Here is a 27,239-nt window from a genome sequence, read left to right as displayed (position 1 = left end):
ACCTGCCCTCTGCGTTGATTGCTTTTGTCTGCAGACAAAATGGATCAACACATGAAACGAAAGTCTGTTTACATGTGAAAAAGGGAGCGTAAACTAGGCTTCTCCCTACACTGTGTCCACCATCCCATACACACTGTGGGGGTGTGCTGTAAAACCACAAACGCCCGTCTAACCTCGTCCAGTATGTGGACAGCTCAGTGTTAGCTGATGTTATGTGGACAGTGAATGAAGTGGATGTGTTTATAGTAATGCCCAGGGGGTATTCTAAGTATGTGGTTTGGTAACAAGCCTGGGTAAGTTAACCCTAAGTAACACCTGGGCAACACCGGGTCCGTAATTGAAGCGCTGTGTTCGTGAAGCGCTTGGGAATACTGGTCTAATTTTTCGAATGTACACGTTGCTATCACATCTGATGTAGCCAGTTCCATTGATTATAGAAGTGAATTGATGCAGCAGATGCTCCAAGAACAGAGTGCTTCATTTAACATGCCTGGTGTGTTCTGTCAGTGAGGCTTCATTCTGCCAGCCATCAGGCTCTTCATTTAGGATGCTTATCATTTCCTCTGAGTTGATTTAGTCTCTAAACCACAACAGTGCCACCACTGTATCGAACGTAAGCTTTATCTTACTAAGTGCCTGGTCATAGCAATCCCACAATGCATCTCTCCTCTCTCCTTCCCCCCTCAGCCTCCTCTGCGGCACCTGCAGAACGGCGTGATCCGCACCTACCATGTCAGCTACCGCGAGTACACCAAAGAGCAGAACCGCCAGCTCACGCGCATCACCGTGGACGCCACTGGTGACCAGGAGACGGTCACCCTGGACAACCTGCGCAAGTTCACGCTCTACGAGGTCATCGTCAATGCCGAGAACCGAGCTGGCATGGGCCCTGCCTCTCAAGAGGCCATCATGCGTACCCTGGAGGATGGTGAGTGAGCCGAGGATGTGTGTGTGTGTGTGTGTGTGTGTGTGTGTGTGTGTGTGTGTGTGTGCGTGTGTGTGTGTGTGTGTGTGTGTGTGTGTGTGCGTGTGTGCGTGTGTGCGCGTGTGTGCGTGTGTGCGCGTGTGCGCGTGTGTGCGTGTGTGTGTGTGTGTGTGTGTGTGTCCATGGGGCAGAGGAGAATAGCTGTTATGTGATGTGTTTGGTTCTGGCACTGTTTTATGTACGGTATGTTGATGACCTATTGTATTATGTAAGGTTGTATTGAATAGATACTCATTTGAATATGGTGTCATCCAAACACACAGGTTCTTAGTGTAAACAGAGATTATTGTCCTCTCCTGGCTCCTGTGTTACCACTGTCTGCCACCAGTGGGTGCTATTACTTCCTGCTTTGATACAATGTAATGTAGGTAGAAATACACATTGTAACTTCTTTCTCTCTCTCTCTCTCTCTCTCTCTCTCTCCCTCTCTCTCTCTCTCTCTCTCTCTCTTTCTCTTTCTCCCTCCCTCTTTCCCTGTCTCTGTCTGCAGTTCCTAGCCAAGCCCCTGGTAACGTTGTGGCCACCCCCAGTTCCCCTGAGGCCATCTTTGTCTACTGGTCCCCCCTGCCTAACGACACACTCAACGGTGTGCTGCTGGGCTACCGGGTCATCTTCTGGGCCAACCTGGCAGACGGAGGTGAGGTCCTCTCCCCATCTCACCACCACCCCTGTGCACTGAGCAGCGTCACCCCTGTCTATATAGATGACGTGTTCATACTGCCCAACATTCCCTGAAGAGCGTGATGATTCTCCGCTCTTTGCTATGGATACTAATATATAAGATGTGCTGGCACATTGACTTAAATGTTAACGTAAGCATGCTGTTTTTGCAGCCTGCTGAAGCACTTTACAGTTAGTCACCACTAGATGGTGCTGTAGCATAGTTTATGAGAGAAGGCAGAGTACTCATCTCTTGTAGAACAAACTGTACCCAGGCTACGGACAGATCTTGGTTGGTGAAAAGCATCTCTGGAAATGCATAGATATAGACATTTATCTGTTGATTTCAGAACACTAAAATCATGTTCAGTATCCGTGTTCAGTATAAGTATGTTGAAATCTGTATGAATTCCTTTTTTCACAGCTTATGGACCCTTTCAAGAGAGTTCCATTATCAGCATCATAGTTGGCCCCACAAGACTTCCTTTTTAACATTCCATGTTATCTTAATGCAGAGGAAGTAGATTGGGGCCCAAATAGAACGTTCAAGCATTGTTTTTGTTTACCTTGTTGAAAGGGTCTATATTGTACAACAAATCACTGGCTTTCAGTACAAGCAAACAATGCGTGTGTGTGTATTTCATCTTTATTAGATAAACAGCTCAGGGACACATCAGCTGGACCCATCGCCTCATGTTTCCGTATTTTATTAGCTAATGACAAGATGGATGTCCTGCAATGCCCTGGCCAGGCGACCCAGGGCTCCCGGTGTGGCAAGGCGTCCAGAAACCTCTGCATCCCCAGCGGGAGATGAGCCTGCAGCGGGGTGGGGGGTAGAGGGCCGGAGCCTCCCGTCTCCGCAGGTCTAAGAGTGTAGGAGACCCAGAGACAGGAGGAGGGACACAGATCCTTAAAGGGGAAAAATAAATACAGGATCAGGGAGATTCGGTTAGAGAAGCAGGCTAACTTTAACCTGACTCTCGCCAGATGAATTTCGCTCCGCCTAGAGTCAGGTTAGGCTAACTTCACCACTGAAAGGGACTCATAGACTAATTTGTCCATGTCACAGGATTTTATTATTAGTCTTATATCTAATTAACATTTGTTTATGTCGTTTTTTTAAGGCTCCATTATATCCACAAGATATTCCATTGTTCATAGGAGTAACTCTTAACAATTTGTGTGTTTAAAATGGCACCGAAATGCTTAACAATTCTTGCGCTTGTAGTTCCACTTGTTTTCTGTTCTCTATTGGTCTGTGGTGCTAATGTTTCATATGTGTTCCTCTGTGTGTGTGTGTGTTCTTATGTTTGTGTGTGTGTGTGTGTGTGTGTGTGTGTGTTCCTGTTTGTGTGTTGTTGTGTGTGTGCTGCAGAGCTGGGTGACATCCGTAACATCACCACACTGCAGCCCCGACTGGAGCTCGATGGCCTGGAGAAGTTCACCAACTACAGCATCCAGGTGCTGGCCTTCACCCAGGCCGGGGACGGCGTCCGCAGCGGACAGATCTTCGCCCGCACCAAAGAAGACGGTAAGAGTTAGAGCCCACTTCACGGGCCAGAATCAGAATTGTGCTTTTATAGCCAAGTATGAAGCACACTAAAGGAATATGGATTGCCCAGTAGTAGAAAAATATACGCATAAGGTAGTCAGAAGCAGAGAATACGCTGACCAGAGCAGAGCCATTTGTTTTAGGCCAACACCCAATTTTGGTCAAGAATGACAAATAGGGAAAGTATGAAATAGTGTGTAAAAACTAATTTTCACACTCCACTGAATTGTGTGTGTTTAATGGTGGTGTGTGTGTGTTTAATATTTGTGTGAATATATATTTTGATAGCAGTGTGTGTGCTGTGTGTGTGTGTTTTAATGGCGCTGGTGTTTGTTTTGTCCAGTCCCTGGCCCTCCGGCTGGTGTGAAAGCAGCAGCTGCCAGCAGCACAGAGGTGTTTGTGTCCTGGCTGCCCCCTCTGAAGCTCAACGGCATCATCAAGAAATACAAGATCTACTGCTCCTTCAACTACCCCACGGTACACACACACACACACGCACGCACGCACGCACGCACGCACGCACGCACACACACACACACACACACACACACACGCCTGCTATGTAACACGAGCTACACACATAGACAGACAGACAGACAGACAGACACACACACACACACACACACACAGACACACACACGCCTGCTATGTAACACGAGCTACACACATAGACAGACAGACAGACAGACACAGACACACACACACACACACACACACACACAGACACACACACACACGCCTGCTATGTAACACGAGCTACACACATAGACAGACAGACAGACAGACACACACACACACACACACACACACACACACACACACACACACACACACACACACACACACACAGACACTTCCTCAAGGTTTAGCTGGGCCATCCCTGCTACATCACTGTGAATCGCACATGTAGGATTGAAGATATTTATGTATATATATATATATATATATATATATATATATATATATATATATATATATATATATATATATATATATATATATATATATATATAATATTTATATTATATTTCCACTTGAAGTTGCAGATTTACTATCAGAGTTTCAGAAACAGGAGGTGTGAGTTTTTTTCATATGAAAACTAAACATTTTAAACAAACTGATGACCCATGGTCATGCGACCGGAACATTCTCTCAGTGGACAGAGAGACCCTGATGGATCAATGCTGCTCCTCCAAGATATTGAATGCTGGACAGTTACACATTTCAAACGCTGCTGGTGTGTGTGGGCAAGTGACAGAAAGCGTCAGTGCACTCACGTCAGCACCTTTACATGCTGGTACAGAGGGAGGGATAAAACATGCTCCCAACGACGCGTAGGGAGATCGACTACCTTACTAGCTCACTGGTGTTAAACAAACAGCAGACGCTGGAGTCATCAGTTAGGGGAAAAGCTACGCGTTTAAAATGTCATAGTTGCACACTCTGTTCATAAAAACAAGTCACCTTTGAACATCACTCAGCTCAGTAAACAAATAAACAAAGCACAAGGTAAACATGTGGTATTTATGGGACAACAACAGCACTTAGGGTAATGAATGTCCTTTCACCCACTTGTAATTTAGAGTCGCAGAGGAGTTACGATCAGAGCGAGAGGCAAATCAAACGCTGAAATGTTGCGCAATACATAATCCTCTTGTAAGTGTCCGGTTCGCATTGTGCTTTCATCAGACAGTCTGGTTGGTTCTGCTTCTCTCTGCTGTGCTGTCCAGACGCCACAATTTGGGCGTCGTGAGCAGTTTGATTGGACCGTCAGGCTCACACCTCGGAGGAGGCTGTATCAGTGTCAGACCTGCGTGGGTCGTCTCGACACCAGAGCTCTCCATCATGGAAACGCGCTCGCTGTCTGGACAGCTCTCAGGGACACACCCGGCAACAGCCCCACTCTCTGCAGGGGGGGGGGGGGGTGCAGGAAGAGAGGAGAATAGGAGAGGAGAGGAGGTGAGGAGAACAGAGGAGAGGAAAGATGAGGAGAGGAGATGAGATGAGAGGAGAGATGAGGTGATGAGAGGAGAGGAGAGGAGATGAGATGAGATGAGGTGAGGAGAGGAGAGGAGAGGAGAGGAGAACAGTGGAGAGGAGAGGAGAGGTGGGGAAAACAGAGAAGAAGAGGGGAAAGATTATTTGAGCTGAGAGGAGATGTGAGGAAAACAGGAGAGGAGAGGAGTGAAGGAGAGGAGAAAGGGATTGAACAGGAGAGGAGGGGAGAGGAGTGAAGAGTACAGGACAGAAAGACCCCTCGTGAATCTATCCCGACTCCCCAGAGCCAATGACAGCTTTATCTCTTTCTCTCTCTCCTTCTCTCTCTCTCTCTCTCTCTCTCGGGCCCTTTATTCTAGCTTAGTCAGGTTATCCACACCTCTGCCAAAGCCCTCAGGCCAGAGGGGAGGCGAGTGCAGGTCAATGCCTGCCATGACTCAGATGTGCGGAGCCAATGCTAGTGGCCTCAGGCTGGACTTCTTCTTGCCTTTGTTTACCTTTGTTGTTATGTGACCCTGACTGGGATCCGCAAACCGTGACAAATGGATGTACCTGAACCACGGAACACTAGAGAGGATTGTTTTGCAACTTCAGCACCTCAAGGGAAGCTGGAATCTTCTAGGTTTATGTAGGTTAGATTGCTATGGATTTTTATTCACATTTCAGTGGAAACAACCGAAATAGATTTTTGGGTAATTTTGGTGTACGACTCCAAGTCCATGTAAATATTCTCAGCTAAATACCAATGTACATGTTAAATACTGTAAATATTCTAAATACCAATTTTCAATCTTTGCATATTATTCTTCTTTGCACGTTTTGCACTTTCTCTGTCCATTTCCTATAAGAAGCATTAACATGTAACATCAGCTCTAAGAATCAGTTTGTAAATTCAACCTTAATAATAAGGGACTGACACATGGACACATGTACACTGATACATCTCATCTCATACACAAACCCACAGAACCGTATCATTCCAAGCTCTCACAAGGTGCATTCTAGATAGATAAATACTGGTACTTTAATGATCCCCAAGGAAAATTCAAGGTCCCAGTAGCTTATGACACCACACACACACAACCTAAACATAAACAGGATGATAAAAAACAAAAACAAATCCATATGACTAAAATGAACAGTAAAAGACACTAAAGATACTAAAACAAGGATCCACATGAATGTCCTGCTGTGTCTCACTCACAGGTAAACAACGACAACGACGCCCCGCCTGATAAGTACTTCTACCACATCCACGGCCTGCGTCTCAACCAGCGCTACAGCATCTGGGTGGTCGCCGTGACGGCAGCTGGCCCTGGCAACGCCAGTGAGATCATCACCGTGGAGCCGCTGGAGAAAGGTACTGTGGGAAGGACAGAATGTTTGAGTTACAGCACCCCTGTGTGCATTAATCACATCAGTATTAAACAATAAAGGGATGTTTATTACTTCAACTCCCGAAATAATCAGTTTATTGCACGGTAGATGCGCATCTTGTGGATGAAGAAAATAAAAATTGTGTGTGTGTGTGTGTGTGTGTGTGTGTGTGTCTACAGCCCCTGCCAGGATTCTCACGTTCAGTGGTACAGTCACCACACCCTGGATGAGGGACATCGTTTTACCCTGCAGAGCTGTGGGAGATCCCGCCCCCACCATCAAATGGCTGAAGGAAACGTAAGTGTCAATCACTCAAATACGACCAATCAGATGACAGAATATGTATTGCTTTTACGATTATTCACCAAGCAATCAAGGAATCAGAGGATTTGAGTTGGCGTTAATAGCAAACTTCCTGTCTGCGGTAACTCTCGTAGCAACGGCACACCAGCCCCAGTCCAGATCGACGGCCGCCGCAGCGTGCATAGCAACGGCAGCTTCATCATCCGCACTGTGAAAGCAGAGGATTCTGGGTACTACAGCTGCGTGGCCAGTAACAGCTGGGGATATGATGACATCAGACTTAACCTCCAGGTTCAAGGTAGGTCACCCACAGGACAATCACATCACACATGAAATATTGCTCCAATCCAGAACAATGGCCTTGTGTTTTGGGTTCCTGTAATCTGGTGGAGAGACCGTGGCCATAAATTGCATTACTAAGAGAGGAATGCGCTTGTGGCTAGATGTAGTTCCAGTAATAGAAATGGCTTTGGACAAACAGTTTCTCCTCAAGGACAAATGATGAATTATTAATGAATTTGCCTCACCATTAGACTATACAGTATACGTACATTGCTCTCCCTAAGGGGAAAAGTAATGAAGAAAGACTTCAATTATAGCCTTAATTGAGTTCATTAGCTGAATTGACATTAATGCCTTGACTAAAGCTATCTTAGATGCTGTGAGAGCAGTTGATGTACATGGTGATGTGTTGCACTGTGTGTTGCGCTGTGTGTTGTGTTGATGTACATGGTGATGTGTTGCACTGTGTTGAAACTGTGATACTCACAGCCACCCCTCTCCTCCTCTACTCCCCTACGTCCCTCTCCTCTTCTCCCATCTCCTCTTCTCCACCCCTCTCCTCCTTTCCTCTCCTCTCCTCTTCTCCTCCCCTCTCCTCCTCTCCTCCCATCTCCTCCCCTACGCCCCTACACCCATCTCCACCTCTCCACCCCTCTCCACCTCTCCACCCCTCTCCTCCTCTCCTCCTCCCTGCACCTCTCTTCTCTTCCTCTCCTCCCCTACGTCCCTCTCCTCTCCTCCTCTCCTCCCCTACGTCCCTCTCCTCCTCTCCTCCCCTCTGCTCCTCTCACACTCCCACAGTACCACCTGACCAGCCGCGGCTCACCGTCACCAAGACGACGACCACCACCATCACACTGTCGTGGATCCCTGGGGACAATGGAGGCAGCTCCATCAGAGGTGAGCAGGCTAGCCAATCCCATACCTCAATCTTAATCGCAGCCAATCATATCCCTCAGTTCTCTCCTCAGCCAATCCCATGCCTCAATCTTAATCTCAGCCAATCACATCCCTCAGTTTTCTCCTCAGCCAATCCCATGCCTCAATCTTAATCTCAGCCTATTCCACACCTCAGTCTGAACTCTTACAGTCTTGACCTGGCCCTGACTTGTCCCTGACCTGAGTCCAATCTGGCCTTGGTCTGACCATGGCCTTGCCTTCATCATGCCCTAGCCCTGGCCTTGGTCTGACCATGGCCTTGCCTTCATCATGCCCTAGCCCTGGCATGCAGATTATCCATAGTTAGCAGCACAGAAGTCCCTATTCACCGGATGTGTCCTACACGGGGCTCAGAGTGACCCCTGTCAGCCTCCATATTGGCACATGTGTACACTCTATGCAGTGGGGTAGATTTGGCCGTGGTGTGGCAGACCTGACCCAGAGATACCCCTCTGATACCCCAGTCCTGTGCTGCTACCCTCAGTGGGACTTTGAGAGGGGTGGTCCAGGGCACCTGAGGCTGAGAGCGGGATGTCCTCGCCCCCTTCCCACTGCCCGTGCTCAGTATCCAGGCAGGAGAGCGGCTACACCGCTGGGGTATTAAACACTGCTACACCGCTGGGGTATTAAACACCGCTACACCGCTGGGGTATTAAACACCACTACACCGCTGGGGTATTAAACACCGCTACACCGCTGGGGTATTAAACACCGCTACACCGCTGGGGTATTAAAGAAGCAAGAGAGCCGAGATCTGGGGGGGGAAAGACGAGAAGTGGGAGGGGTGGGAGGAGTGAAGGAGAAAGAAGAAGAGATAAAGAGAAGAGAGAGGAGGAGGGAGAAGAGAGAGAGAGAGGAGGAGGGAGAAGAGAGAGAGAGAGGAGGAGGAGAGAGAGAGAGGAGGGGATAGGAAAGGATAAGAGAGAGAAAGAGAAAGAGAAGAGAGAGGAGGAGGGAGAAGAGAGAGAGAGGAGGGAGAAGAGAGAGAGAGAGGAGGAGGGAGAAGAGAGAGAGAGAGGAGGAGGGAGAAGAGAGAGAGAGAGGAGGAGGGAGAAGAGAGAGAGAGAGGAGGAGAGAGGAGAGAGAGAGAGGAGGAGAGAGAGAGAGGAGGGGATAGGAAAGGATAAGAGAGAGAAAGAGAGAGAGAGGAGGGGATAGGAAAGGATAAGAGAGAGAGATAGAGAGAGAGAAAGAGAGAAGAGGGGATAGGAAAGGATAAGAGAGAGAGAGAGAGAGATAAGAGAGAATGAGAGCGTAAGATGAAGGAGAACAGGAGGTTGAGCAGGGGCTCGAGCAGGAAGATTAAAAGGACTTCCAATCAGTGAGGCCGGGCCGCTGTAATTCATCACACAGGGATTACTCGGCCCTGGAGCCAGGGATGGATTACTGCACGGGCCTACCGGGCCCAGGCCCAGGGGCCCAAGGGGTCAGGGGGCCCTGAAGCCCAAGCCTTTGCATGGAATCATTGCCTCAGTATTAACGAATCAGGATGTAGGCTATGAATCTGATTGAATTTAGTATCGGCCATCCCCAAAATGCACCAGAATACAGGAAATCACATCAAACAAATTAAAAAATTTCTGGGGGAGGACCCCCAAACCCCCCCTATCACATATGCGACAATAAGTGGGGGGCCCGGGCCCAGAAGTTCGTCATCCGCCCATGCCTGGAGCACTCTGGGGTGGGCGCTTATTTAAAGTGGGAGTCCCTCCCAGCTGAATCGAGACCTGGCCCAGATTTGGCCCAGACCTGGGCCACATGTGGCCCACGTCTGCCAGATCCTTGCCAGACCCGGGCCTCGCCCGCTTCAGGCTCAGACTCTATCGGCTTAGTTAGTTTCCTGAGGTGAGCAAGGGCACTCAACATGTTTTATGCTCTTCATCACTTGCCCGCAACCCAGGCTGGAGTAAGACCTACCCATAAGGCAGTGGGGTGAATTATGTCTTGCGGCCCCACTGGCCTCCTATGAAATGATGTACGTTTGGAATGGAAATGAGAGGGGTGGGGGGGGCAGGAAATCCTCACAACAAGGCATCTGTCAAGGTTACTGTCTTATACATATTCATTTACCAACAAGAGCAGTGTTTTCACAAAGTTCAGCGAGTCAAGACCTTCTGCCGTCTCATTCATTTGCTGTATCTCCTGGTTCAGGAGGTGTTGTTGTTGTTCACCATACAACAAACAAACAAATAAACAAATACATTGTGAATGTAGAGTACAGTTCCTCACAAAGAAGGCCTTTAACTTAATGGTGCTCTAAATCCAATATGGCTGAAGCGTGTTTGACTGGGTTGTCATTGGGCCGATGTTCCCATTAGAGTGCATTAGTTCCCAACTAGAGTGCATTTTGTCAGATTGGGACTAGACAGGTCAGAGCCCTGTTTAGTGGGAGCAGGAGTTGGATAGAGTAGCCACTGGATGTGTTCCGTCCCTGTTCTGGCTGATGGTCTACTTGGTCACCTCTATGCCACGTGTCGGTCAGCTCATGGTGTATGATGCCTCTGTGCGGTTGTTGTTATTTGTTGTGAGGTATTGTGTGTGTGTGTACGTGCCAGGTGTGTGTGAGGCCAAAGATGAGTTTCCACGTGAGTAGACAATGTAGATTCTGATCGATTCTATTCTGATCTCAGACCAGTCTCTGCCTGTAGTCAGACATGATGTGGCTATTCAGAGATAGCAGCTCTCCCTTGAGAGTATGTGGCCCATAGAACTACAAAGAGTAGAATGGATGAAAACAGCATTATTCTGTTCACAGAAATACACCCACATCTACAGTATGTCAAATGGCATCCCTGTTCATGTTTTACATTGAAAATAGAATGCTCGGAAAAAGGAATGTCCATTGTTAGTCCTGACCGGTCAGAAGAGGATCAGGCTCAGTTAGAGGCTTATTTAACTTATTTATCACATCGTTTTTTTTGTGCAAATAGATATGTCCATCTCGTGTTTCTCGTCCTGACTGTTTCTCTGTGTAGGGAATATTTTGCACTGTATGCAATGTATGCTGGTGTCAAGTCTTCTATGTAGGCTACATCATGCAGTACTGTATGTAATGTATGCTGGTGTCAAGTCTTCTATGTAGGCTACATCATGCAGTACTGTATGCAATGTATACTGCTGTCATGTCTCCTATGTAGGCTACATCCTGCAGTACTGTATGTAATGTATGCTGGTGTCATGTCTCTATGTAGGCTACATCCTGCAGTACTGTATGTAATGTATGCTGGTGTCATGTCTCTATGTAGGCTACATCCTGCAGTACTGTATGTAATGTATGCTGGTGTCATGTCTCTATGTAGGCTACATCATGCAGTACTGTATGTAATGTATGCTGGTGTCATGTCTCTATGTAGGCTACATCCTGCAGTACTGTATGTAATGTATGCTGGTGTCATGTCTCTATGTAGGCTACATCCTGCAGTACTGTATGTAATGTATGCTGGTGTCATGTCTCTATGTAGGCTACATCATGCAGTACTGTATGTAATGTATGCTGGTGTCATGTCTCTATGTAGGCTACATCCTGCAGTACTGTATGTAATGTATGCTGGTGTCATGTCTCTATGTAGGCTACATCCTGCAGTACTGTATGTAATGTATGCTGGTGTCATGTCTCTATGTAGGCTACATCCTGCAGTACTGTATGCAATGTATGCTGGTGTCATGTCTCTATGTAGGCTACATCCTGCAGTACTGTATGTAATGTATGCTGGTGTCATGTCTCTATGTAGGCTACATCCTGCAGTACTGTATGTAATGTATGCTGGTGTCATGTCTCTATGTAGGCTACATCCTGCAGTACTGTATGTAATGTATGCTGGTGTCATGTCTCTATGTAGGCTACATCCTGCAGTACTGTATGTAATGTATGCTGGTGTCATGTCTCTATGTAGGCTACATCCTGCAGTACTCGGAGGACAACAGTGAGAAGTGGGGGAGCTTCCCCATCAGCCCCAGCGAGCGCTCGTACCGCCTGGAGAACCTCAAGTGTGGAACGTGGTACAAGTTCACCCTCACCGCGCAGAACGCCGTCGGACCCGGGCGCATCAGTGAGATCATCGAGGCCAAGACGCACGGCAAAGGTAGGAACTGGAAGAGGACCACCATAGCAACCTCTCCTCTTAAGATGACCACCATAGCAACCTCTCCTCTCAAAGGTTGACAGGCAGTGGTAACGTAGTGGCTGAGGAACTGGGCTAGCATGCAGTAGCCATCAGTTTGACAGCATGTCGCTTTGGATAAAAGTGTGAGCCAGATGAATCTGAAAGTCTAAGGAATTCAATTGCAAGATGCCTATAAAGAATTAAATTGCAAAAAATGTCTTTAACTTTACCAGCATTATTCACCATGGCCCATTCCCTCAATCTGACACAAATGTGGGAGAAAACCTCTTTTGCGGTGCTGGCAGAATTTCAAACAATATAATAATAAGGTCATTAAGTTCCAGCGCCACACAGACGCCCACTCTTCATCATCTCTCATTTCTTCACTAAATTAAACTTTTAGTAAGGTCTGACCAAAATTAAGCGACAGTTTAAATCAAAAACTTGTGAAATTGTTTAATGACAGAACCAGTTTGTAGCTCCAAAATGCTCTCCCGAGAGTGAGCTATATTGAAGATGTTCTTCTCCCTCCCCCCCCCCATGCCACAGAGCCCCAGTTTGTGAAGGAGCACGAGCTGTTCGCCAGCATCAACTCCACACGTGTGCAGCTCAACCTGAACGGCTGGAACAACGGTGGCTGCCCCATCACGTCCTTCATCGTGGAGTACCGCCCGGTGGACAGCAACACGTGGACGCGGGCTCAGCGCAGCTCGCTGACCAAGACCTACATCCTGTACGACCTGCAGGAGGCCACGTGGTACGAGCTGCAGATGAAGGTGACCAACAGCGCCGGCTCCGCCGAGAAGCGCATCAACTTCGCCACGCCCAACGTGGACGGAAGTGAGTCCACGAGCTGCCCCTGGTCATGCTGGTTTCTTTTTTTTTTTTTTACTGTTTATTAAGCTTTTTCAGTTTGCAGCACAACTCTCCCTCATGGGACAGAACAACAGTACAAAAACAAAACACAACCAAAATAAGACAAAAAACAAAAAAAAACAGATACAAACAAAGAACCAGGGGAGGTCATGCGGAGGTCATGAGGAGGTCAAGTCAGATCAAGTCTAGTCTATCTGTATTCTCTCATTGTATAAAACAACAAGACAGGGGCATCTTACACTGATGTTTTACTTCCCCTTTGAGATTACACTTGACAGGCAGATGTTTTTAGAAAGTCCTGAAACAGAAGTGTTTCACATGTGACATCTGTATTTGGCAATTTTTAAATGGCTCTCAACACACCATTACCTTAATTGGTATCCTTAACTGGCAATAAGATATCGTTAGAGGCACTTGTAATATGTGATTTCAAATGATCAGTGTTTATGTGAAGAGAAAAGTAACACAGTGAAGCAACTGACAATGACAGCACACACATATACTATCACACAAACTCCTACACTATAACAGTGTGATGTTCTTAATATAACACTGCTGCTGGGAGTGATTCTCAAACACACACACACACACACACACACACACACACACACACACACACACACACACACACACACACACACACACACACACACACACACACACACACACACACACACAGAGGATCTAATTGTTTTGCTCACACTGAGTGTTTTTGCTGCTGCTGTGTCCTCAGGCACCATAGCCCCCCTGCTGAACACAGTGGTGGAGAGCAGGGATAATCTGCCCGGCAACCAGGGCCTGAAGATGGTGGTGCCCATCATCTGCATCCTGGTGGCCATCGGCATGGTCTTCATCCTGCTGCTGGTGCTGCGCAGGAGGAGGAGGGAGCAGAGGCTCAAGAGACTACGGGGTGAGGACTCACAACACACACACACACACACACACACACACACACACACACACACTCTCTCTCTCTCTCTCACACACACACACACACACACACACACACACACACACACACACACACACACACACACACACACACACACACATACAGACACACACACACACACACATACATACATATACTGTAGGACACCTGCTAATATACACAAACACACACACACTCACATACAAATGCACATGTGTTGCACATGTGTTACATTCTCACATACAAATCCACATTCACATACATATGTATGCACATGCATGTATGTACAAAATAGCACATGCTAATAATGCTGGCACCCAGGCACACACACACACACACACACACACCCTCCCCCCAAACACACACACATACACACACTTGCGCATTCTCGAAGTGATCACATAGGAACACATGGATACAAATTCACAAAGACAGTTTTGCCCTCGAGCCCTCAAATGCTCACACACAGTCGTACAGACACAGATGGTCGTACTCACAGGCTCACACAAGCACAAAGTAATGCAGCGCATATACTGCATTCTAAGCTACAAGCACATGGATGCATAGATATGCATATATGCAAACCAGCAATCACACACACACTCTCACACACACGCACACACACTCACACACACACACTCTCACACACACGCACACACACTCTCTCACACACACACACACACACACACACACACGCACACACACACTCACACACACACACACACACACTCTCACACACACGCACACACACTCTCACACACACGCACACACACAATCACACAAACAGTATTATTGGGGTAATTGCGTTCCATTCTCACCAGACCTATCTTTCAGCACAAGGCATTTCTCTGGGGACTTAAGCACATGCAAATAAGCTCTGTTTGATTTGTCCTCCTTAGCGGCCCCTCCGCTTTCAATCAACACCATGCAAAGAAATAAATGAGAGCAATTCAGGAGGCCTACATGCAATCTGCCTAAATGACCCGTGCAGAATGGAAATGACCAGGGCAGCCCTTTTAGATCTCACAGCTATAGGATAGGATAGCACCGCAGGAGCTGCTGCAGCAGCAAACAGCATCTCGGCTCAGACGAGGAGGCAAAGTGTGTTATCTCTAGAGATCTAACTGTGGAGTTGCACGCGTGCACACACACACACACACACACGCACATGCACACACACACACACGCACATGCACACACACACACACGCACATGCACACACACACACACACACACACACACACACACATAAGATGGTAAAGATTGTGACTGGTAAACACAACTAATTCCTGTCTGTGTGTGTGTGTGTGTGTGTGTGTGTGTGTGTGTGTGTGTGTGCTGTTTTTGTCTCTGTTTTCCAGATGCCAAAAGCCTGGCGGAGATGTTGATGAGGTGAGTATAGACCTGCAGTTGAACTCACCGTACACACACCCACACACCTCATTACAAGGCTATTACACCCTCGATTGGGATCTTAATTACTGGCCACACATCTCCTAGATTACAGTAGGGAGAGCACTGAGTGTGTCTGCACACGAGAGCAGTAGAAACACTCTGATATAAAGCCTCCATCACCTTTATTACCCAAAAGGTTCCTCTCATTTGCGTTCCATTGTAAACTCTATTCTTAGTCTTATACCTAGTTTATTTCACCTAGTTGGACTGGTCTATTAAATGGCAAGACGTGCACTTACTTGTTTTTATTTAAACTGTTGTCTATGTGAAATTTAAAAGTTTCATCCCACGTTCCATAGGAATAGCTTGAGTCTAAACGTGGATGCTTTATTTACACGGTTACAGCATAGTCTTCTGTTAAGACCACGATAACAGAGAAGATGCATTTCACTGGGCGGGGAGCTTTATAATTAGATTTTTAGATTTTTCCATGGAGTGGAAAATGTGATAAAATGCATACTCTCAAACTTGTAATTAGGTTTTGGAAAATACAACTGCTGAAGGACATATAGGATCCAGACTCGTGGAAAATACACAGACCTCACTGAATGGTTCACCCTGTCTGCATTTGGCAACAGTCATAGGGAACTTTAGAATGTTAGTAATTCATTTTAGTTCTCCATTCTGTATAGGAACACTCAGAAGGCCATATATCAAATGTATCAGGGCTAAATTTCAGACCTCGCTGAAAATTTCTCCTTAACTATGTAGAAAGCTGTAGGGACTCAACTAGTATTTCAGAACTTGAGCATGGCCGCTCAAACAAAAGTAAAACCTTGGGGGAGTTTGGACACCAAAAGTTTCAAAACTAATATTCAGACCTCCCTAAAATGGTTCTCCCTGTGTGTGTGTGTGTGTGTGTGTGTGTGTGTGTTTGTCTCCCGTGCAGTAAGAACACTCGGACGCCGGACACAGTCAACAAGCAGCAGCAAACGCTGCGGATGCACATCGACATCCCGCGGGCACAGCTGCTCATCGAGGAGCGCGACACCATGGAGACAATCGGTAAGTCATCTCGTCTTGTCTCGCCGTCGCCGTGGTAACGCTACCTGGCCCACGAGCCGAGCGAGCAGCTGGCAAACACCAGTGCCACAAAATAAACCCAACCTCCTCCTCCTCCTCTTCTTCCTCCTCCTCCTCCTCTCTTAAGAGATGATCTCGTAATGTAATCGCCTGCTTGGCCAAGCTTAGATGCGCTTGTCCAAAGTTCAGGTTGCAGCATGTAGGCTATCGCTGGCCCATTAAGAGTAAATGGATCGGTGCACCGCTAAGAGGAAATGTATCTTTGTTCCTTTAAGACGTGTCACAGATTGGAGAGAGAGAGGAAGGCAGATAGGATGTCACACAGAGACCTGCTCTCTCTCTCTCTGTGTGTGTGTGTGTGTGTGTGTGAGAGAGAGATGTGAGAGAGAGTGTCTGCTCCTGGGATTGTATTTGTCTTTATCTGCTATATGGGCCGTGTGTATCTGAAGGTCCTTTCTTGTCCAGGGTGTGTGACGTGACCTTAAGTGAGCGCGGTGTGTGAATGGACTGTGAAAGTGGAGCATTGGGAATTTCACATCTGAGGGTTGCAGTCTGTGTGTGCAGCGTGGTGAAAATAAGTGTTTCCTTCGCCTCGGGAGATGCGAGTCCACACCACCTCTAGCCGGAATCTAAAACTAGACTTTTTTAATTTACTACTTTTCTTCTTTCTCACTTCTCCACTCGGTTCTTTCTATCTTTTCTCTTCTCTATTTTCATCTCACTACATGTCTTTCTTTTCATCCCTCTGTCTCTCTCTCTCTCTCTCTCTCTCTCTCTCTCTCTCTCTCTCTCTGTGTTTCTCTCGGTCACGCTCACAGATGACAGGTCCACTGTGTTGCTGACTGATAATGACTTTGGGGAGACGTCTAAGCAGAAGTCCTCCACTGTCACGCACACAGTCCACTACCAGTCCCTGTCCCAGAGTACCGGCCCACTGGTGGACGTGTCTGACGCCCGACCTGGAACAAGTAAGATGCTCGACACACACACATACACACACACACACACACACACACACACGCATGCATGCACACACACACAGTTACTAGACCAGCTGGCATATTCATGTAACATGTAACATAAACCACACACACACACACAAACACACACACACACTAGTATCGTGGTAAACATAGAAACACACACACACACACACACATGTATGCACGCACACACACAGTCCCTTTACTACACACACACACTAGTATTTTGGTATATAGACACACTCAAACACTTGCACACACACACACACACACACACACACACACACACACACACACACACACACACACACACACACACAGACCTGTTCATGACCTTTACAGACTTCACAGTGGGAACAGCACACACAGAAGGAACCAGCAGACAGGAGAGTGTGGAGAGGGGGAGAGTAACCTTGGGAAGGTTGGCAGCACGGCTGACTCTGTTTAATCACACTGACTCAGCCGTATGCCCTGCTGGTGGGATCACCAGAGGACCGGAGACCAGGGTCACGGCACAGCAGGGGTTAAATGCAATGTAAATGATTTACCCACATTGTAGGGAGAAGATACTATCTCTTTTTCTCTCTCGTTCATACACACACTCTCTCTCTCTCTCTCTCTCTCTCTCTCTCACACACACACACACACACACAACTAAAACCCAACCGTGAGAGAAACATGAGAGAGAGAGAGAGAGAGAGAGAGAGAGAGAAAGAGAGAGAGAGGGATAGTTGCCCTAAAGCTCACCATCTGCTATCCCCCATGAAAAACAGACAGAGGAGAAAGGGAGAGGGAGAGGGAAAGAGAGAGAGAGAGAATAAAACAGCAGCCTGCTGTAGTGTATTCAGGAGAGCAGAACTGTAGCAGTGGAAAGGCCACACTAATAAAGTGCATGATCATACTGGACCTTACTGCAGCCATGTGCTGTAGTGCCAGTGTGCCATAGCAGAATAGCATATCGTAGCATGGTAGCATAGCATAACAGTGTGCCATAGCAGAATAGCATATCGTAGCATGGTAGCATAGCATAGCAGTGTGCCATAGCAGAATACCATAGAGTAGCATGGTAGCATAGCATAGCAGTGTGCCATAGCAGAATACCATAGAGTAGCATGGTAGCATAGCATAACAGTGTGCCATAGCAGAATACCATAAAGTAGCATTGTGGCATAGCATGGCAGTGTGCCATAGCTGAATAGCATAAAATAGCATAGAGTAGCATGGTAGCATAGCATAGCAGTGTGCCATAGCAGAATAGCATAGAGTAGCATAGAGTATGATGGTAGCATAGCATAGCAAAGAGGTGTGATAGCAGAGCAGTAGCATAGTGTATCACTATAGCATAACAGCATAGTAGTATAGTGTAGCAGCACAGCATAGTGATGTAGCGTAGCACGGCAATGAGGGCTCGGATCTTTAGCTGTCTCCTCCTGCTCCCCATCATGTAGAAAGTTAGCAAATGTAGAACACTGAGCAAGAAGCAGCTCATTACTTTTTTTGGTTACACTTTACTTGACAGTATCGACATGAGAGTGACATGACACTGTCATGAACGTGTCATAAACAAGTCATAAACATTTATGACATAACGCTTCTGTTATTAAGTGTCATTCGTTTTTTGTCATAACAAGTTACAAGTTAGGGTTAGGGTTAGAGTTAGGGTTAGGATTAGGATTAGGATTAGGATTAGGGTTAAGGTTAGAGGTAGGATTAGGGTTAAGGTTAGAGGTTAGGATTAGAGTTAGGGTTAGGGTTCATGTGTCATGACAGTGTCATGTCACTCTTATGACGATACTGTCAAGTAAAGTGTTACCCATTTTTTTCTCATTCTCTCAGTTGCTACAGCTGTGGTGATTGAGTTTGTATGGTGCAGTGGAGAAACTGGGAGTTGTAGTCTCAGTCAGTTCAGACCATGCCTGGTTAACTTGATAAATGCACCCTCTGTATCCCATTTGATACTATTTCATCCAAATTACATGAGGATGTTCACTAGCACTTGGAATGAGTCACTTTAATAAATATATATTGAGCTGATCAGGAGATCACATATGTCTATATTCTATTTTAAGATGCTAATAGACATTTTGCTCATACATATTTTGTGCAGCATATTGGATTCTTATAATATTGGATTATAAATGGGATATTTCTGTGGAAATGCATTCAGATGCCCTGTAATGGTGTAGTGTCAAACCCCAGCTGGTTTCTGTTTGCAGCTCAGTTTGCATTGGTGGATGGCTGTAGAGACAGTTCAATCAAAATCCTCTCCTGCCTGAATGATAACCACACACAGACACACACACACACACACACACACACACACACACACACACACACTCCTGAATGATAGCTGCCGCGTCTCTGCCATGCTCAAACTGTGATCACAATTTGAACGATTCCCTGCAAGAGAAAAAAAAAGCGCCATAGTTGCATAGGGCCATGAATCTTGTGAGATAGTCAGTGAAAGAAAACAAAGTGGATTGGAATAAACGCCTCTGCGCACTTGGCACTGACGTCTTCCTCTCCCCAGACACGCTCAGGCCATCCTCGTCGGTGCTTCCGTTGTAATTTGAAATCTGAATTGAAAAGCGTCTGAGTGTAGAATGGAACTGAGCCACGGTATCCCCTCCCTCATTCATTACAATCCTGCCTAGTTAACACATTTTCTTTTCTCAAGCCAAGCAAATGAGAGTGCATATGCAGCTATCTGGGTGAACTCTTCAACCCTGGGCATCGCGCTGACTTTCTATTAAGACTGAAATTTTAAGACTTTGCCAAAAATGAAGGTCTGAATCGATTTGGTTTTAAATTGGGGTCACTGATATTTTGCTTTCACTGGAGCCCAGATTGCTGTGGTGTTAATGCAGTCTACTGACAGAGCTATGACCGCATGGTCTTACTCAAGTTCCTAAAATTTCTACTTCTGTCCATCTCCCTGTCTCAAACTCTCTCTCTTTCTCTCTCTCCATTTCTCCTTCAATCTCTCTTCATCCTCTCTTCTCTCCCCCCTTTATGCCACCTTTCTGTCCTCTCCTCGTCATCTCACTGTTTTTGTGTTTTCTTTTTTCTTGTCTGTCGTCTTGTTTGTGTCCTTTCGCTAATGCTTTGTTCTCCGCTGTCCTTCTTCCCCCCCTCCTCTCTTCTCCATCTCCCCTGTGTCCCCCTCTTTCTCCTGGTTCTCCTCCTCCCCTGTCCCCCCATCTTTTCTCTCTTTACACACTTCCTTCTGAAATTCTCTTTTCCTGTTTTGCATGTCTCCCTCCTCCTCCTCCTTTTGTCCATGTGCCTCTCATCTCTTTATTTTCACCTCATTTGATCCTTCTCTTCACCCCTCCACCTCTTTCTCTCTCTTTCTCTCTCTCTCCATCCCTCTACCTTCTCTCTCTTCACCCTTCCTCTCTCTGTCCATACCTCCATCTCTCTCTCTCTTTCTATGTCTCTCTCTCTGTGTCCATCCATCTTCTCTTTCCATCTCTCCACTCTCTTTCTCTCTCTCTTTCTGTCTCTCCATCCCTCCACTCTCTCTCTGTCTCTCTCTGTCTCTTTCTCTGTCTCTCTCTCTATCTCTCTCTCTCTCTCTCTCTATCCCTCCAGACCCCACTGCCCGCCGCACAGCCAAAGCCGGCCCTGCCACCCGCAGCCGCTACGCCAGCCAGTGGACGCTGAACCGCCCGCACCCGCCCATCTCCTCGCACACGCTCACCACCGACTGGAGGCTGCCCACGCCGCGAGCCACTGGCTCCGTAGACAAGGAGAGCGACAGCTACAGCGTCAGCCCCTCACAGGACACAGGTCAGTCAGGCAGGCAGGCAGGCAGGCCAGGACTCATAATCACCACGGGTGGGCGGGGAGGGTCACCACAAAGCAACAGTCATGTTGCCTAGTAATGGGGTCTGACAATATGTGTGTGTTATTTGTGTTAATAGGTGTGTGTTGTTATTTGTGTTAATATGTGTGTTGTTCTTTGTGTTAACATGTGTATGTTGTTATTTGTGTTAATATGTGTTTGTGTGTGTGTGTGTGTGTGTGTGTGTGTTATTTGTGTTAATAGGTGTGTGTTGTTATTTGTGTTAATATGTGTGTTGTTCTTTGTGTTAACATGTGTATGTTGTTATTTGTGTTAATATGTGTCTGTGTGTGTGTGTCTGTGTGTTATTTGTGTTAATATGTGTGTGTTGTTATTTGTGTTAATATGTGTGTTGTTATTTGTGTTAATATGTGTGTTGTTCTTTGTGTTAACATGTGTATGTTGTTATTTGTGTTAATATGTGTGTGTGTGTGTGTGTGTTATTTGTGTTAATAGGTGTGTGTTGTTATTTGTGTTAACATGTGTGTGTTGTAATTTGTGTTCTCACCTCGGCCTGCTCCACACAACAGACCGAGCCCGGAGCAGCATGGTGTCGACAGAGAGCGCCTCGTCCACCTACGAGGAGCTGGCGCGGGCCTACGAGCACGCCAAGATGGAGGAGCAGCTCCGCCACGCCAAGTTCACCATCACCGAGTGCTTCATCTCAGACACGTCGTCCGAGCAGATGACGGCCGGCACCAACGACTACACGGACAGCCTCACGTCCAGCACGCCCTCCGAGTCGGGCATCTGTCGCTTCACCGCCTCGCCGCCCAAGCCTCAGGATGCCAGCCGCGTCATGAACATGGCCGTGCCCAAAGCCCACAGACCTGGTGAGACGCACCGACGACGCACGCACGCATGGGCTGGTACGGGTCACGGGAACATGCTTTCCTTCTCATCTTCATTCCTGTGCGCTTTAGATGTTGCATTTATTATGGCTTAAACTTATATGTTTTTATAAGTTAAGTAAAAGCTAAAATATATAAATGTTTACTTTATATATTTTATATTATATACATATTGTATACATATTATACACATATTGTATACATATTATGTATAGATATATACTTATATATACATATTAATTAATACAGTTGTTATGTTATGTTTTTTAAATAGTTTTAACAGAGAAAATGGGAATGTTGTTACCATATTTTCTGAAAAGTGGTAAATCGTTTTCTTTCCAATTGATTTCCCATTTTCCTTATTAGGTGTATCCCATTATTATTTTTTCCAGTTCCTGACTAAATGTGTGACCTATTGTGTGTGAGCCTGTGAGTGTGTCACGTGGGGGGCGTAATAGTGGGTTTAATAGTGGATCCAATCAAATCACTCTCTGGGCCAGATTCCATTAGGATGCCCTGACGCTTTACAGGGAAGCAGCTATGCTTTATTGGATTGGATCATGGGTAACTGGACAAAAAGCATATTCAGCAATATTTGGAATTTTTTGTTATGCATTTCTTTTATGCATTTCTGCATGTATTTGTGTGAGAGGGAGAGGAAGGAGAGATACAGTATAGTGCGTGTGTGTGTGTGTGTGTGTGTGTGTGTGTGTATGTGTGTGTGTACGTGTGTGTTCCATCACCTCGGCTGACCTCGTCTCTCCCCACGCTCTCCCAGTGGGCGTATGTTACCCTATTTGCCCCACATCAGAAGACCACAACACACACACACACACACACACACACATACACACACACATACACACACACACACACACACACACACAACATAAAACCAAATGTCTCTTTTGCATGTGTGCTTGTCTGTCTCGTCCTGTGGGACTGCAGGACACACACACACACACACACACACACACACACACACACACACACACACACACACACACACACACACTGTCCTGCTTGTCTGTCTGGGCCCTGTGTGAGAGCAGAGGGAAGTTCTGGTCTAACCCCAGACAGGCCTCATGTTTCAGCCAAGGGTTCACGTTTCGCTGCTCATGGTGAATTGATGTGCTGTTGTTTGGACGCAACCACACAGACACACACACAGTGGCCGTGGAGAGTCGATCTCGCCCCCTCGACGCACGAGGGCAAACTTAGGCTACCTGCCGTCTCTCGTTCCAGAGGGTATTGTCTGTCGAAAACAAAACGGCACTTTGGATGCGGACAATGAAGCAGCCGGCAGGGAGAGGGAGTCCTTTTCTCTCTCCTGTCTTCAACGTCTGTCCCGAGGCCGCTAACGCAGTGTGGCTCTCTCTGAATGGCCCCTCCAAACAATGAGGAGGAAACCGGGCCGCATTCACTGAGGCTGCCGGTCGGGGTGACCATGATGCCATCCATCGATCTTACCACTCTTAAAAGGCTCACCGTGATACCCGACACAGTCTGAAGTTTGAGTCCTCAGTGCTCATCCACAGACAAGTGAAGGGGGTACACCAAAGTCAACCCAAGGAGGCAGACAACTTTTTTCAGACTGAGCCATTGTTGTTGTCATCATTATACACAGAAAGAGAGGAATTGATTGGTCAGTCTTTTGTCACCCAGTTGCAGCCTAATCAATCAACAGTTATTTCTTGTTTGATGTCCAACTGATTAAACCACTGAGGCGCATACAAAAGCAGTATTTGGCTAAAGGTAGGAACCTCCAGTAGCTTACAGTTGGTCTGAACTACAGTATAACGGCAAACAGCATACATTTTATCTGTAGATTTTGTCCACGCCATTGTTGATGATAACAAGCACCTTCTCAGGTGAAATAGCCTGGATATATAAACTCACCCCCGAAAACATACTCAGTATGCGCACCTCTCCTGAGCTGCCACAGACACTTTTGGTTTTCATAAGTCGTATCCTCCGTGCTGTCTATTTCCACTTCAGAGGCAGTCATGTTCACTCCTCTGCAAGTGAAGTACAGCTGTCTGCCTACTTATCACTTCAAAAGGAACTCTGCATATAGCAGTCCTCTGTGGCACCATTCGCATGATGCTAGTCGAAATGCCATCCGCTGCCAAATAATCTCATCAAACAGAACAAGTCAGTCAGACACTCTTCTGCTTTTACGTAATTGTATTTGAGTGTAAGTGAAAAAGAGCTCCAGTTTTGTTGAGGGGAAGCTGAGGAGTCGTAGCAAGGCTTGTCAGGCCCTTAAGACCATAAAGCAGCTCACGTACCGAGTCTCTTTATGGCTGATCTTAGCTCAGTCTTGCTGCCAGTTTAAAGAGCACCGCCTTGCTAAGTTTCTTACACGTAACCATTTACGACCGCTATGCTACTGATCGCGTGTCAAGACACTAGACAGAAAACTAGGGCAACATGATGCCTCTTCAAGAGCTCCAGCTTTCTGTCTGTTCAGCATCAACGTCAAACCTCAGATAACAATTTGCTAGTAATTGTCAGATACCACAAAAAAATAAAATAAAACAAAAATCCTGAAACCACTTTATAACCTTCACACTGTATCAGATTGAGATTGGGCCAAATCTAGGCCAGTTCCCAGCCAGATGCAGACCAGACCTGGGCCAGGTGTGTGTGGGATCTGGGCCAGATCTTCTGTCTACTGTCTTCAGGCTAATGTCGGGACCTGTAGCATAGCCAAGGCCGCGGCCAGCTCTGCGATGATGGATTTTTCTCTGTGCAATAAATTCATAACGAGCTCCAGCAGAAAAGCTTAAATCTATATTTAATTCAATTAAAGCCACTGGCAATTCATCATATTTACACGCCTTAATAAAGCCAATTAGACATACAGTGAATTATTAACGCTGTGCCCGCCGAGCTCTCTAACTCCCACTGAGCTATACTCTCCAAGGTCGACCGTAGGATGAGGAGATGAGGATATAGCGTCTGACATGAAGGCGCGTATGGTTTTTATTTTGTGTTGTGGGTAAAGAGTGACCAATTACAAGCTGGTTGTTTTCTGGCCGCGTTGCAGATTAATTAAAAAAGAATAGAACAGAAATTAAACCACACCAGTGGCTCTGTGCAAATTGGCAGCAAGGAAAAAATCAAATTAAAAAAAATCTTTATGGAGGGGAGCAGAGATGAGATATGCTGAGCAAGCCCTTTGAGACAGGATGAATTTACGGCAGAAGTTGGTGATTGGATGTCTGGGCAGAGGCCCAGTGCTGATTTTAAGACTAATTCTCACTTGTGTTCAGCTTTAGATACCAACGATGTCAAAGTTAGTTGCTGCTCCTGTTTTAATGCCTTTCAATACAAAGGTAGGCTGTCTATGGAGTCTGCGTAAATGGCAGCCGATGTTGCCCGTGCCTACCTCTGAAGTTTGATCCAGATAGGAGTTCATTGTTCATTGTCCCCTCTGCGGATGAATAGGTTCAAACTGAATTGGGGGGGGGGGGGGGGTGTTTGTCCAGTCCAGTCTAGTTCTTATAGCCTTGTTCGGAGTCTTGTTAGCATTGTTGACAAGTGTTTCCCTAACTACTAGAATAGATGGCAGATCCGACTCCAGTCCAAAGGCCAGGCGATTGATTTTAACCCTTCACTCTTTCCTTGTGTTCTCTTCTGTTCCTCCCTCTCTCTTTTTTTCCTCTCTCTTCTGTATCCTTGTATCTTTATCTCTTCCTCTATCTTCCTCTACTCTTCCTCCTTCTCTCTGTTCTTCTCTCTTCATCTCTTTTTCTCTCTCTCTCTGTCCCTCTCCATCTCTCTCTTTCTCTCCATCACTCTATCCCCTCCTTCTCTCCTCTGTCCCAGGTGGTGAGCTGGTGCACCTGCCCCCGTACCTGCGCATGGACTTCCTGCTGAACCGCGGCGTGGCAGCGGCGGCGGCGGCGTCCTCGTCCTCCTCGTCGTCGGGCCGCGAGGCCACGGGCCAGACCTGCCTGGAGCCGCAGAAGAGCCGCACGCTGAAGCGGCCGGCCCTCACGGTGGCGCCCACCCCCAGCGACTCCACGCCCGTGTCCTCCTCGGGGCCGCCCAGCCGCGAGGTGCAGCAGTGGCAGCCCGGGACAGCCTCCACGCTGCCGCAGCGGGAGCCGGGGGACCTTGCCCAGGCTCAGGCCGCCAAACTCAGCAGCTCCCAGGAGTCCCTGCTGGACTCCAGAGGGCACCTCAAACAGAGCAACAACCCTTACGCAAAGTCCTACACCCTGGTATAACACAGGGGGCACCTGTCCACCCCACCCCTCCCCAAGCCCCCACCACTACCCTCAAGGACAACCCTCCCCACCCCCGTCCAAAAACCCTCAGCCCAAAACCCCCCCACCCTACCCCGCCCCAGGCCCCCCTAATGCCCCACGATTCCTCCACTCTTTCCATGGGACTGCACTTAAAACTGGACAGCAAAAAGAGCTCTATTGCTAAGAGGAACACTTTTCAAAAACACAGGAAATGAGTTGTACATACATGTTTCTGAAGTCCGAAAAAATGGATGGTTTGCTTTGGATTCTGTCTCTTTCTGTCTCTTTGATTTCTTTCTCTCTCTTCCCTTCTTTCCTCTCTCTCTCTCTTTCTCTTTCTATCCCTTTCTATACATATTTCTTTCATACTGTTCTGCTTATTTTCATCACATTTTTTCTCCCTTTTCTTTCTCAGTTTGATTTTCTACTCAATTAATCATTTATTTTAACTAACACCATTATGAAGATTGCCAAAATTATTTATTTAAATTGACAGAGAAAATACTTTTGAATTTATATCAAGGATAATTCTATAGTCATTATTATTATTATATAAAATAGAAAAAAAATATCTAAAAACAGAAAAAAAAAGAATTGGAATCGAGTCTTCTCTGTGGGACAACATTCCATTCTTTACTCATTACTTTTTTATGTCGGAGTGTGATTAATGATTGACTTGCTGTTTTCTATGGCAACGTCCAATGAGATCGGAGGACAAGAAGAGTAATAGAGAGGCTCACGCCCAACTTGTCCAGTCCGCTCAGATTGTTATGTTTTTACATTTCCACGGACTGCATGGAGGACTGAGAAAAAAA

General features: G+C 46.7%; 1 protein-coding gene across 1 annotated transcript in view; it reads left to right on the top strand.

Annotated features, from left to right (window-relative positions):
* dscamb (Down syndrome cell adhesion molecule b) overlaps positions 1-26,454 on the top strand; it is a 146,232-nt gene extending 119,778 nt beyond the window's left edge. Inside the window, 17 exon segments of the mRNA XM_042063114.1 lie at positions 688-928; positions 1,476-1,622; positions 3,021-3,176; positions 3,541-3,674; positions 6,402-6,555; positions 6,752-6,869; positions 7,010-7,173; positions 7,959-8,057; positions 11,990-12,178; positions 12,749-13,039; positions 13,809-13,985; positions 15,368-15,398; positions 16,351-16,466; positions 17,303-17,452; positions 21,062-21,259; positions 21,845-22,147; positions 26,000-26,454. Coding sequence (XP_041919048.1) covers positions 688-928; positions 1,476-1,622; positions 3,021-3,176; positions 3,541-3,674; positions 6,402-6,555; positions 6,752-6,869; positions 7,010-7,173; positions 7,959-8,057; positions 11,990-12,178; positions 12,749-13,039; positions 13,809-13,985; positions 15,368-15,398; positions 16,351-16,466; positions 17,303-17,452; positions 21,062-21,259; positions 21,845-22,147; positions 26,000-26,403 — 3,072 coding nt within the window. The 3' untranslated portion in view covers positions 26,404-26,454.
* The last annotated feature ends 785 nt before the right edge of the window (positions 26,455-27,239 follow it).

This window comes from Alosa sapidissima, chromosome 15, assembly GCF_018492685.1.
Source record: "Alosa sapidissima isolate fAloSap1 chromosome 15, fAloSap1.pri, whole genome shotgun sequence".
Classification (NCBI taxonomy): domain Eukaryota; kingdom Metazoa; phylum Chordata; class Actinopteri; order Clupeiformes; family Clupeidae; genus Alosa; species Alosa sapidissima.
The sequence above is the reverse complement of the archived record's forward strand: the minus strand, read 5'-3'. Positions and strand labels throughout refer to the sequence as shown.